Here is a 12,202-nt window from a genome sequence, read left to right as displayed (position 1 = left end):
CACGTCGTACGCACAACAATGGAAAAACGTTGTACGCCCAGTGGAAACACGTCGTACGGCCAATGGAAACACGCCGTACGCTCAGTGGAAACACGTCGTACGCACAACAATGGAAAAAGGTCGTACGCCCAATGTAAAATACGTTGTACGCCCAGCGGAAACACGCCGTACACCCAGTGGAAACACGTCGTACGCACAACAATGGAAAAACTTTGTACGCCCAATGTAAAATACGTCGTACGGCCAGCGGACACACGTCGTACGCACAACAATGGAAAAACGTTGTACGCACAACAATGGAAAAACGTCGTACACCCAGTGGAAACACGTCGTACGGCCAATGGAAACACGTCGTACGCACAACAATGGAAACACGTCGTACGCACAGTGTAAACACGTCGTACGCCCAGTGGAAACACGTCGTACGCACAACAATGGAAACACGCCGTACGCCCAATGTAAAATAGGTTGTACGCCCAGCGGAAACACGTCGTACGCTCAGTGGAAACACGTCATACGCTCAGTGGAAACACGTCGTACGCACAACAATGGAAAAACGTCGTACGCCCAGTGGAAACACGTCGTATGGCCAATGGAAACACGTTGTACGCCCAGTGGAAACACGTCGTATGGCCAATGGAAACACGTTGTACGCCCAGTGGAAACACGTCGTACGCCCAGTGGAAACACGTTGTACGCCCAGTGGAAACACGTCGTACGTCCAGTGGAAGCACCTTGTACGCCCAGTGGAAACACATCATACGCACAACAATGGAAAAACGTAGTACGCCCAGTGGAAACACGTCGTACGCCCAATGGAAACACGTCGTACGCCCAGTGGAAACGCATCATACGCCCAATGGAAACACATCATACGCCCAATGGAAACACGTCGTATGCCCAGTGGAAACACATAATACGGCCAGTGAAAATACGTTGTACCCCCAATGGAATTTTTTCCGCTGGGCGTACAACGTCGTACGCCCAATGGAAACACGTCGTACGCCCAACGGAAACACGTCGTATGCCCAGCGGAAACACGTCGTAAGCCCAGTGGAAACACGTCGTACGCCCAGTGGAAACACGTTGTACGGCCAATGGAAACACGTCGTACGGCCAATGGAACCACGTCGTACACCCAGCGGAAACACGTTGTACGGCCAATGGAAACACGTCGTACACCGAACAGAAACACGTCGTACGCCCAATTGAAACACGTCGTACGCCCAATGGAAACACGTCTTACGCCCAGCGGAAACACGTCGTACGGCCAATGGAAACACGTCGTAAGCCCAGTGGAAACACGTCGTACGCCCAGTGGAAACACGTTGTACGGCCAATGGAAACACTTCGTACGCCCAACAGAAACACGTCGTACGCCCAATGGAAACACGTCGTACGCCCAGTGTAAACACGTTGTACGGCCAATGGAAACACGTCGTACACCGAACAGAAACACGTCGTACGCCCAATGGAAACACGTCGTACGCCCAATGGAAACACGTCTTACGCCCAGCGGAAACACGTCGTACGGCCAATGGAAACACGTCGTAAGCCCAGTGGAAACACGTCGTACGCCCAGTGGAAACACGTTGTACGGCCAATGGAAACACTTCGTACGCCCAACAGAAACACGTCGTACGCCCAATGGAAACACGTCGTACGCCCAGTGGAAACACGTTGTACGGCCAATGGAAACACTTCGTACGCCCAACAGAAACACGTCGTACGCCCAGTGGAAACACGTCGTACGCCCAATGGAAACATGTCGTACGCCCAATGGAAACACGTCGTACGGCCAATGGAACCACGTCGTACGCCCCGCGGAAACACGTCGTACGCCCAATGGAAACACGTCGTACGCCCAACGGAAACACGTCGTAAGCCCAGCGGAAACACATCGTACGCCCAACAGAAACACGTCGTACGGCCAATGGAAACACGTCGTACGCCCAGTGGAAACAAGTTGTATGCCCAGTGGAAACACATCATACGCCCAACAGAAACACGTCGTACGCCTAATGGAAACACGTCGTACGCCCAACAGAAACACGTCATACGCCTAATGGAAACATGTCGTATGCCCAGCGGAAACACGTTGTACGCCCAGTGAAAATACGTTGTACCCCCAATGGAAACACGTCGTACTCCCAATGTAAAATACGTCGTACGCCCAATGGAAACACGTCGTACGCCCAATGGAAACACGTCGTACGCCCAGTGGAAACACTCCGTACGCTCAGTGGAAACACGTCATACGCCCAATGGAAACACGTCGTACGCACAACAATGGAAACACGCCGTACGCCCAGTGGAAACACGCCGTACGTCCAGCGGAAACACGTCGTACGCCCAATGGAAACACGTCGTACGCCCAACAGAAACACGTCGTAAGCCCAGCGGAAACACGTCGTACGGCCAGTGGAAACACGTCGTCCGCCCAATGGAAACACGTCGTACGGCCAATGGAAACACGTCGTACGCCCAGTGGAAACACGTAAGCCCAGCGGAAACACGTCGTACGGCCAGTGGAAACACGTCGTAAGCCCAGCGGAAACACATCATACGGCCAATGGAACCACGTCATACGCCCAGCGGAAACACGTCGTACGCCCAACGGAAACACGTCGTACGCCCAACAGAAACACGTCGTAAGCCCAGCGGAAACACGTCGTAAGCCCAGTGGAAACACGTCGTACGGCCAATTGAAACACGTCGTACGCCCAATGGAAACACGTCGTACGCCCAATGGAAACACGTCGTACGGCCAATGGAACCACGTCGTACACCCAGCGGAAACACATCGTACGCCAAATGGAAACACGTCGTACGCCCAACAGAAACACGTCGTACGCCCAGTGGAAACAAGTTGTATGGCCAATGGAACCACGTCGTACGGCCAATGGAAACACATCATACGCCCAGTGGAAACACGTCGTACGCCCAATGGAAACACGTCGTACGGCCAATGGAAACACGTCGTACGCCCAATGTAAAATACGTCGTACGCCCAGCGGAAACGCTTCGTACGGCCAATGGAAACACGTTGTACGCCCAATGGAAACACGTCGTACGGCCAATGGAACCACGTCGTACGGCCAATGGAAACACATCATAAGCCCAGCGGAAACGCTTCGTACGGCCAATGGAAACACGTTGTACGCCCAATGGAAACACGTCGTACGGCCAATGGAACCACGTCGTACGGCCAATGGAAACACACCATAAGCCCAGTGGAAACACGTCGTACGCCCAATGGAAACACGTCGTACGGCCAATGTAAAATACGTCGTACGGCTAATGGAACCACGTCGTACGCCCAGTGGAAACAAGTCGTATGGCTAATGGAAACACATCATACGCCCAGTGGAAACACGTCGTACGCCCAGCGGAAACACATCGTATGCCCAATGGAAACACGTCGTACGCCCAATGGAAACACGTCGTACGGCCAATGGAACCACGTCGTACGGCCAATGGAAAATACGTCGTACGCCCAGCGGAAACGCTTCGTACGGCCAATGGAACCACGTCGTACGGCCAATGGAAACACATCATACGCCCAGTGGAAACACGTCGTACGGCCAATGGAAACACGTCGTACGCCCAATGGAAACACGTCGTACGGCCAATGGAAACACGTCGTACGGCCAGTGGAAACACATCATACGCCCAGTGGAAACACGTCATACGCCCAATGGAAACACGTCGTACGGCCAATGGAAACACGTCGTACGGCCAGTGGAAACACATCATACGCCCAGTGGAAACACGTCATACGCCCAATGGAAACACGTCGTACGGCCAGTGGAAACACATCATACGCCCAACAGAAACACATCATATGCCCAGTGGAAACACGTCCTACGCCCAGTGGAAACACATCATATGCCCAGTGGAAACACGTCGTACGCCCAATGGAAACACGTCGTAGGCCAATGGAAACACGTCGTACGCCCCGTTTAAAACAAGTCGTACGCCCTAACACTAGACCCCACACGTGTGAAGTGAAGGAGTGACGTAAGTATAGTCCTGTGTCGTTAGAGCAGGACGAGCAGAAACACGAGCTGCTGCGGTGGTTGTTGTGTCTTTAAAAATGCAGGCGCAGACTATGATTCATTACGTCCACGTTTCCCCTCTAAGCAGAACGGGGTGTATATCGGGAGAGTGCGGGGCCCAGCTGTGGCGTAACGAGCACTACATCATCACACGTTATTCACACGTTATTCACACCGAGCGAGCGGCTGCAGCTTCACTACAGATGCACCGCAAATGGAAGAAACGCTGGTGATTTATGCAAAGAGATGTTTTATTCAAATGACCCGTGGCACTTTCCTTTGTGCAGCGCCACGAGCGGCTCACGCATCGACTTTGGCGTAAAGCTGGAGGAAGGACACGCAGTTGTGTTACTCGTGTGTGCAGAAAGATCACATGGGCTTTTATTTTGGGAAGTTTCCCTTTTATTTTATACTTTATACTTTTATCCTCCTGAGCAATATTAAGATGATATCAAACTGATAAAAAACTGATGTCTCTTATAGTATTTATAATATCTATTCAGAAAAGGTCGTATTTAATCATGATCTTTTCAGTATCAATACCTGTTTTTTGTTTTGAATTTAGTTTTATTCTTTTTATTGACAGTGAACCAGGAAGTGCTCTGTTAGCATGCTAACGCCCCATGCTAGTGCTAAAGGGGTTACACCAACCCACTATAAATGTGCAGAATATAATATATAAAAGGCAGTTTTCTAAGACTTTTTTTCACGCTCCATTTTGTTCTTGACATTTTTATTTTTGAATTAATTTGAATATGTTTCTTCTGCAAAAATACATTATTAGATCATAATAATAATTAAAGCGGCGATAAAGACCCTCGCCCCCCTTACGACCGCGGGGTACAGGCCACCGCGAAGAGCACACCCCTAACCCCCCCGCCTACATCCCCCCTCCCCCGCCTACATCACCCCTCCCCCCGCTTACGTCACCCCTCCCCCGCTTACGTCACCCCTCCCCCCACCTACATCACCCCTCCCCCCACCTACATCACCCCTCCCCCGCTTACGTCACCCCTCCCCCACCTACATCACCCCTCCCCCCACCTACATCACCCCTCCCCCCGCTTACGTCACCCCTCCCCCCACCTACATCACCCCTCCCCCCACCTACATCACCCCTCCCCCCGCTTACGTCACCCCTCCCCCCACCTACATCACCCCTCCCCCCGCTTACGTCACCCCTCCCCCCACCTACGTGACCCCTCCCCCCGCCTACATCACCCCTCCCCCCGCCTACATCACCCCTCCCCCCACCTACGTCACCCCTCCCCCCACCTACATCACCCCTCCCCCCGCCTACATAACCCCTCCCCCCGCTTACGTCATCCCTCCCCCCGCTTACGTCACCCCTCCCCCCACCTACGTGACCCCTCCCCCCGCCTACATCACCCCTCCCCCCGCCTACATCACCCCTCCCCCCACCTACATCACCCCTCCCCCCACCTACATCACCCCTCCCCAGGGCTACATCACCCCTCCCCCCACCTACATCACCCCTCCCCCCACCTACATCACCCCTCCCCCCGCCTGTATCAGCCCTCCCCAGGGCTACATCACCCCCCGCCTACATCACCCCCCCCACCTACATCACCCCTCCCCCCGCCTTTATCACCCCTCCCCAGGCCTATATCACCCCTCCCCCCGCCTTTATCACCCCTCCCCAGGCCTATATCACCCCTCCCCCCGCCTACATGACCCCCCCCTCCCACTTACGTCACCCCTCCCCCACAAACAGTACAAACTTTATACTACTTCATTCAACATTTTCACGGCCGCACGGTTCGAGTGAGAGTTATGTCCCCACTGGCTTTTACGTTCCGTGTGATGTGGAGAATAATGTGCCAAATCCTAACTGTTAATGACAAAGTAAATGTTTTAATCACATTCAAAATGCCTGTAAACAAAAACGCTTGTAAGTCTATGGCAATGTTTGTCAGGTTGTCACGGTAACATGCTTGTAGATGGAGGTATGCTGTCAATGGATTTTTCGATCAGAATGGTGAGAAGAATGTCTGTGCCAAATTTCATTTTTCTACGTCAAAGTAATTTTTTTCACTTCATCCAAATTCTTGGAAATATGTCGGTGTAATCCCTCATTCGTTTAGGCGTGTTCCATAGTAGAAAAAGCTTCAGTTGTAGTCATCTGGACTCAGTTAGAAAAAATAGACGTTTCGACTCTCATCCTTGACAATGACTCTTGGATGAGAGTCGAAACGTCTATTTTTTCTAACTGAGTCCAGATGACTACAACTGAAGCTTTTTCTACTACTTCATCCAAATGTTCAAGGGGGCGCTGTAGAGCCTTTGTATAATATATCTATACATGTTGTACATCATTGCATTCAGCTCATCATTTTGCACAAAACGTACATTAATGCTGGAAAATGTAACATCTCATGTCAGAGAAACGCAAGTTTTAACACTTACAAAATGGCATTTTTTGTAAACGAGCTTCCAAATGTGGGCGTGCCACATTTGGAATTGTATCAAAGATCTAAAGAATGACCTCTAATTGCACACGGGTGTAGTTCATTTTGACATTTTTTTCAAGCCTTTTGACTGGAAATCCAAGGTGGAAAAAAATGTGGTTCCGCCCACAATGGCACACTCCCTGTGGGATTTAGGGTGGGGTCATGATACATTTTTTACTCGTCCTGACAGGAAGGACATTTGTACCAATTTTCCAAATATATGTTGACAGAGGCCCGTCGTTGCCGTTATGAAAACTCAGGCTGGTAATTTTGTCAAATTGTGATCACAAATTAAACCGTTAGAAATATTTTTAAGACAAGACAAATTATATTAGCTAGCCAATAAATTTGCATATTATTGCATTAAGATTGAAAATCTTCACAAACGCTCCAGTAAAATAAAAATAAAATTACAAAGTTTAAGAAATGTTGATTATGTTTAAATTTTCCAAAAATTGCGATTTTGTTTAAAATTCACAATGACCACACCCGAAAGTGTATCAGCTTCAAATTCATAACATTTCATTGCTCATGGCTTTTGTGTCTTTTGGCCAAATTTGAAGCGTTTTCGATGAAAACTGTAAAAGAAGATGCCAAAAGTACGTGTTTTGATCCAACATGGCCGACTTTCTGTATAATTTAGGGCGGGGTCATTGTATAATTTTTTACATGTCCTCAAATGAACTAATTTTTGGAGTGAGCGTCATATTTTTACTGCGATTTTTTGGGCTCCCATTGGCTCCATGTGAATCGATTTTTGAGGTGGCGCTATTGAGCCGTCTTTCAATAGTTTTTCACAGGGTCTTCACTCATTAGAAGTTCTAATTTTTAATACCACTCACTAGCATATCTGTTCTTGTTTACTACTTGATTTTGGCGTTTTTCCAAAGTTTCTAATAAGTCCCTCGCCTCATCCTTCTGCTCGGGCCTAATAATAATCAATAATAATAATAAATATAGCCGCAAGCGGCAATGATCGGCCCTCGCCACGCCGCCGCCACGCCGCAAGAGGAGGGGGCGCTAACGCGCCCCAATTGTCCTTTTATTACATCTACTGCTGAATCTGTGACGCTGTCACATCTTCTCCCCTTTGTTTTACCATCAAAAAGACATTTTATTTTGAATTCTTGGCAAAATGTGCGGCTTTGCCGCACAGACACTGTGACTCTTTGAATAAAAATGTGAATATCTTTTGATGGTCCTGAAGATGAGTCTCACCAAATTTCAGGTTAATAGGGCCAACGCCCTGAGGGGGAGGAGTTTGTGAAAGTCTAAAGTGTAAACATGTTCTGGCGATTTCCCCATTGGAATAACATTGGAGGTTTTGGTCATCGCTACGGCAACGCCATAACAAATATGACATGGGTTTCATTGACTTTTTTGATGGGGCTAAAATTGAGTTGTGTGTCAAATTTCATATAATTTTGCAAAACTAAACATTTAACCTCCATATAAAATCTGTAGGGGGCGCTGTGGCGCCAAATTAATTTATTTCACTTCAAGTAGGTTTAGGGCAAAGAGTTTAACAACTGATTCTAATTTGATGCAATTTGGACTTTATCTGCGCAAACGGCAGAAATGTTAAATTTGGGAGATTTCTGAAATTCTAGCTAAAGTTTGCGGCTTCACCGCTCAGAGACCGTGACAGGGTCAATGTCATTTGAATAACTTTTGATGTCCCACTCCTCAGTAGCATTTTCACCAAATTTCAGCTTTTTAGAGCCAACGCCCTGGGAGGAGTTCATAAAAGTACGACGTTTGGAAAAACTCCGAAGTCATGTTTAGCCATTTTTTAAGCAATATGGCCGACATTTGGTTGGGCGGACGGTGTTGTCGTGATAATATTTTTTACTTCTCTTGTCACCATCTACCTCTGCGCCAAATTTCATGATTCTACGATCAGATTTTTTTTGGGTCATTTCCCATCTCTCAATGCATTTTTGGTACATTTGGGGGCGCTGACGCGCCATTTTTTTTTATTATAGAAAAAGGAAATAGCCAGAATGTGGAGAGGCCCGATTTTTAGAGGTGTGAATATTTTTGTGACTTTTTGTCAATGTTCACTGGGTGAAAAATAGGGGGGCGTGTCCCGAGAAGAAAGAAAGAAAGAATAATATTCCGATGCGAAAACAATGTTTCCCATTTTTCAAATATCATAAACTATACATTTTCGGAAAGCGCTCGCACTTTCCTACCTCATGGTGTGGGTCCCTGGTCACTGACGGGTACTTTCGTTAATTTTGAGTGGGCTCCGCCCACTTTGTGTTTTTGGCCCTCTAAACAGTAATAATGTTAAATTTTTGCATTACATGTTTATATGAACGGAACATGCAAGAGATGAGGAACGTATTCGTGAGCTACTTAGCGCAAATGAGTGCTTTAGCGGTCATTTGGGCGAAGCGGTCGTCATCCCAATGTAAAGTGCTCGTTTAGTGCGCACTTTTGCACGGGCTTCGCCCATTTACAGCGGTAATGTTCCATTTTCCTACTACTAATTAGTCTGCACGGGGCGTGCATGAGTGAAGGAGTGCGTTAGTGAGTGTTTGGAAGTGGGCGAGCGCTTCGCGCTTGATTTCGTGCGCAACACGTGCGCACTTTCGCAGCCGTGCATCGCACGGCCTCACGAGATTAATAGGCCTCTCGCAGCTTGTGGCGCTCGGGCCTAATTTAAAAAAAAAAGTTTCATACTGAAAAGTATATTTCAGCCTGAGGCCCAAAAAATAATGTTTTTATTTTTGTATTTTATTTGTAGATATTTTTTAAAGATTTAAAAAACCCGCTCAGAATGAATCTTTGTAGTCACTGTCGGTTTGTCTTGTTCTGGTGAACGAGCTTTGCTGGAGCAGCTCTTCACTTCCTGTTTCCTGTATTTAATCTGATGTTTCTTGGCGGCTTTGACTCAAACGGTGCTTGGAAACCCCCACTCCACATTCCACACACTGAGATGAATATGAAACATGGCGAGAACAAAGCGCTGTCAGCGTCGCCAGGATGGATCCAATTACCGTAAAACGCTTACAGTAAATAAATAGGGGCCGTGTTTTTATGGCCGTGCGTTTAGTGTCGATGCTGTGGGTCCCAAAACAACAGAGGGAGCATGAATGCACAGGCAGAACAACAGAGGGCGCATGAATGCACAGGCAGAACAACAGAGGGAGCATGAATGCACAGGCAGAACAACAGGTGCTCGTCAGGCGTCCAGGACGAGCGTCAGGCGCTCGTCAGGCGCTCGTCAGGCGTCCAGGACGAGCGTCAGGCGCTCGTCAGGTGCTCGTCAGGCGTCCAGGACGAGCGTCAGGCGCTCGTCAGGTGCTCGTCAAGTGCCAGGACGAGCATCAGGGGCCAACTGGATGCCGCGGACTGAACACACATTTACAGGAGTAAATGTGTGTTTTATATTGTATCTATCTTTAGTTTACCTTTTCCCCTGTGACACAGAATGTGGTATCGTCTGGTATCGGACTGGTATCGTCTGGTATCGGACTGGTATTGGACTGGTATCGGACTGGTATCGGACTGGTATCGTCTGGTATCGGACTGGTATTGGACTGGTATCGGACTGGTATCGGACTGGTATCGGACTGGTATTGGACTGGTATCGGACTGGTATCGGACTGGTATCGGACTGGTATTGGACTGGTATCGGTATCAGATCAGATTTTTTAAAAATGTCAAACTTTGATTTCCTTCCCTTTCTTTTGATTTCATTTCCTCAAGTAGAAAGTGAGTAAAAACAGCTGAAGTCTCAAACGTGTGAATGTAAAAAACGGGTTTACATTTGAGCACAAGCTCCGCCTCCAGCTGCAGACTCGCCCGTGTCACGCTCCGCACGCACGCTACACATCGTCCGTGGTCGAATATGCACTTACAACGCTAAAGGAAAGCTTGACTGGACAAACATCTGGTGTTTCCGCTGTGTTTCTTTCACCAGACGAATCGTTCTAGAAGTCCTAAAGTCTCCCATGGGTGCTGCCGATATCAGAGCAGCGCTAATGAAGACACAGACGCTGCTTTATAACACATGTCTCTCCACATCGATACGGCACCTCCAGCTTTAATAAAAGAATCTATATCTACAATAGGACAAGTCAAAGGCCTTTTATAAATGTCCACAGCTCCGACCAGTGCCTCTGACATTGCAGCCTTTAACTTTCATTTATTGGTATTAATTTAAAAGATTGCAAAGAAAGACCTTCTCATGGTGTTTATATTGTTCACTTGCCGTAATAATCATAATCAATGTTTCTCTGAAGTATTTGATCTGATTTGTTAGTCACAAACTTATAAATAAAGTCAAATAAACATGTTTCAAGAGTAAAATACATTGGTGGCATATTAGTTTGTCCATGTGTTGGTGGAGGAGATGATCAGGCGAATAAAGACAAGCCTCAATTAATCCACTCATAGGGCGTGGCCAAACTACAAGTAGAAAGTACAACTAAATATTGAACTGTAAAAAGACAAATTAACTCACAATTCTAGACCTGCAGTTCCAGCATGTGTTAGCGTTTGTGCACTGGATGTCTGTTGCTACGGTAACCAAACCACCCAGTCCTGACCCGTCCCAGGCGTGCGTTACCTGGATGGCGTTCTCCTGCAGGTTGAGGTATCTGGTGTTGACCGAGATGCTCTGCGGGACCAGGTCCAGACTCTGGCGCGTGCAGATGACCCGGCTGGCCTGGTTGGAGCAGCTGCAGAGCGTGGGACAGGATTGGCTCGACGCGGAGGGGGAGGAGCCCGCGCCCCCCACCGACTCGGGCCCAGGAAGCAGGAGGAGCCCCGAGAAGAGGTGGGCGAATAGAAAGAGCAGGGGGGCGGGGCCGGGCAGGCAGGTCAACGTGCTGATGCGCATGGTAAATGGAACATGTCCCTACCCTGTAATCCGAATGGACAGAAGAGGGCAGCACTGGGGCGAGAAAACACACTCCTTATGGGACGTGCCGTTGGATGATGGGTTCAAAACATCCTCGGAAATAATCCAGGAACGCAAATTAATCCACAGGTTTGGGGAAAAGAGCAGGAAACAGAAGGTATTCCTCTTTGTGCGTCAAAGGAGCAGAATCCAGGAGTCACTGCGGGAAACGAGAAGAAGAAATGTGGGATTAAAGACCACATCGTGCTTTTAACGAAACAGACATGGATTATTATTTTATATTGTGTTCATTGTAAAACATAATATCGGTCTAAAACAACTTAACAATAGAAAAAGGTCCATAGACTCCACACTGAAGCTGAAGACTTTGGTCTGATCGTCCCAAAAACCTGCAGTTTTCACCAAAGTCGATCCATCCCACCGTTCTCTCTTTTGTCTGCCTTAAACCGAATTCAGAATAAACAGGACAAACTAAAACAGTGAACTCTTTCGTGGACTCTGTCGTGGACTCTATCATGGACTCTATCATGGACTCTATCATGGACTCTGTCATGGACTCTATCATGGACTCTGTCATGGACTCTATCGTGGACTCTATCATGGACTCTGTCATGGACTCTGTCATGGACTCTATCGTGGACTCTATCATGGACTCTATCATGGAGTCTATCATGGACTCTATCATGGACTCTGTCATGGACTCTATCGTGGACTCTATCATGGACTCTATCATGGACTCTGTCATGGACTCTATCGTGGACTCTATCATGGACTCTATTGTGGACTCTATCGTGGACTCT

The 12,202-nt window shown here is 48.1% G+C and overlaps 1 protein-coding gene across 1 annotated transcript in view; it reads right to left on the bottom strand.

Annotated features, from left to right (window-relative positions):
- lrrc4ba (leucine rich repeat containing 4Ba) overlaps positions 1–11,598 on the bottom strand; it is a 44,639-nt gene extending 33,041 nt beyond the window's left edge. Inside the window, exon 1 of the mRNA XM_072443797.1 lies at positions 11,109–11,598. Within this exon, the coding sequence (XP_072299898.1) occupies positions 11,109–11,381 (273 nt within the window). The 5' untranslated portion in view covers positions 11,382–11,598. The remainder of the gene's footprint in view (positions 1–11,108) is intronic.
- Positions 11,599–12,202: the final 604 nt, after the last annotated feature.

The sequence above is a fragment of the Eucyclogobius newberryi genome, unplaced genomic scaffold (genome assembly GCF_026437365.1).
Source record: "Eucyclogobius newberryi isolate DKJ021-1_F unplaced genomic scaffold, fEucNew1.0.hap1 SCAF_13, whole genome shotgun sequence".
In the NCBI taxonomy this organism is placed as follows: domain Eukaryota; kingdom Metazoa; phylum Chordata; class Actinopteri; order Gobiiformes; family Gobiidae; genus Eucyclogobius; species Eucyclogobius newberryi.
Note: the sequence above shows the minus strand (reverse complement) of the source record. Positions and strands in the feature narration are given on the sequence as shown.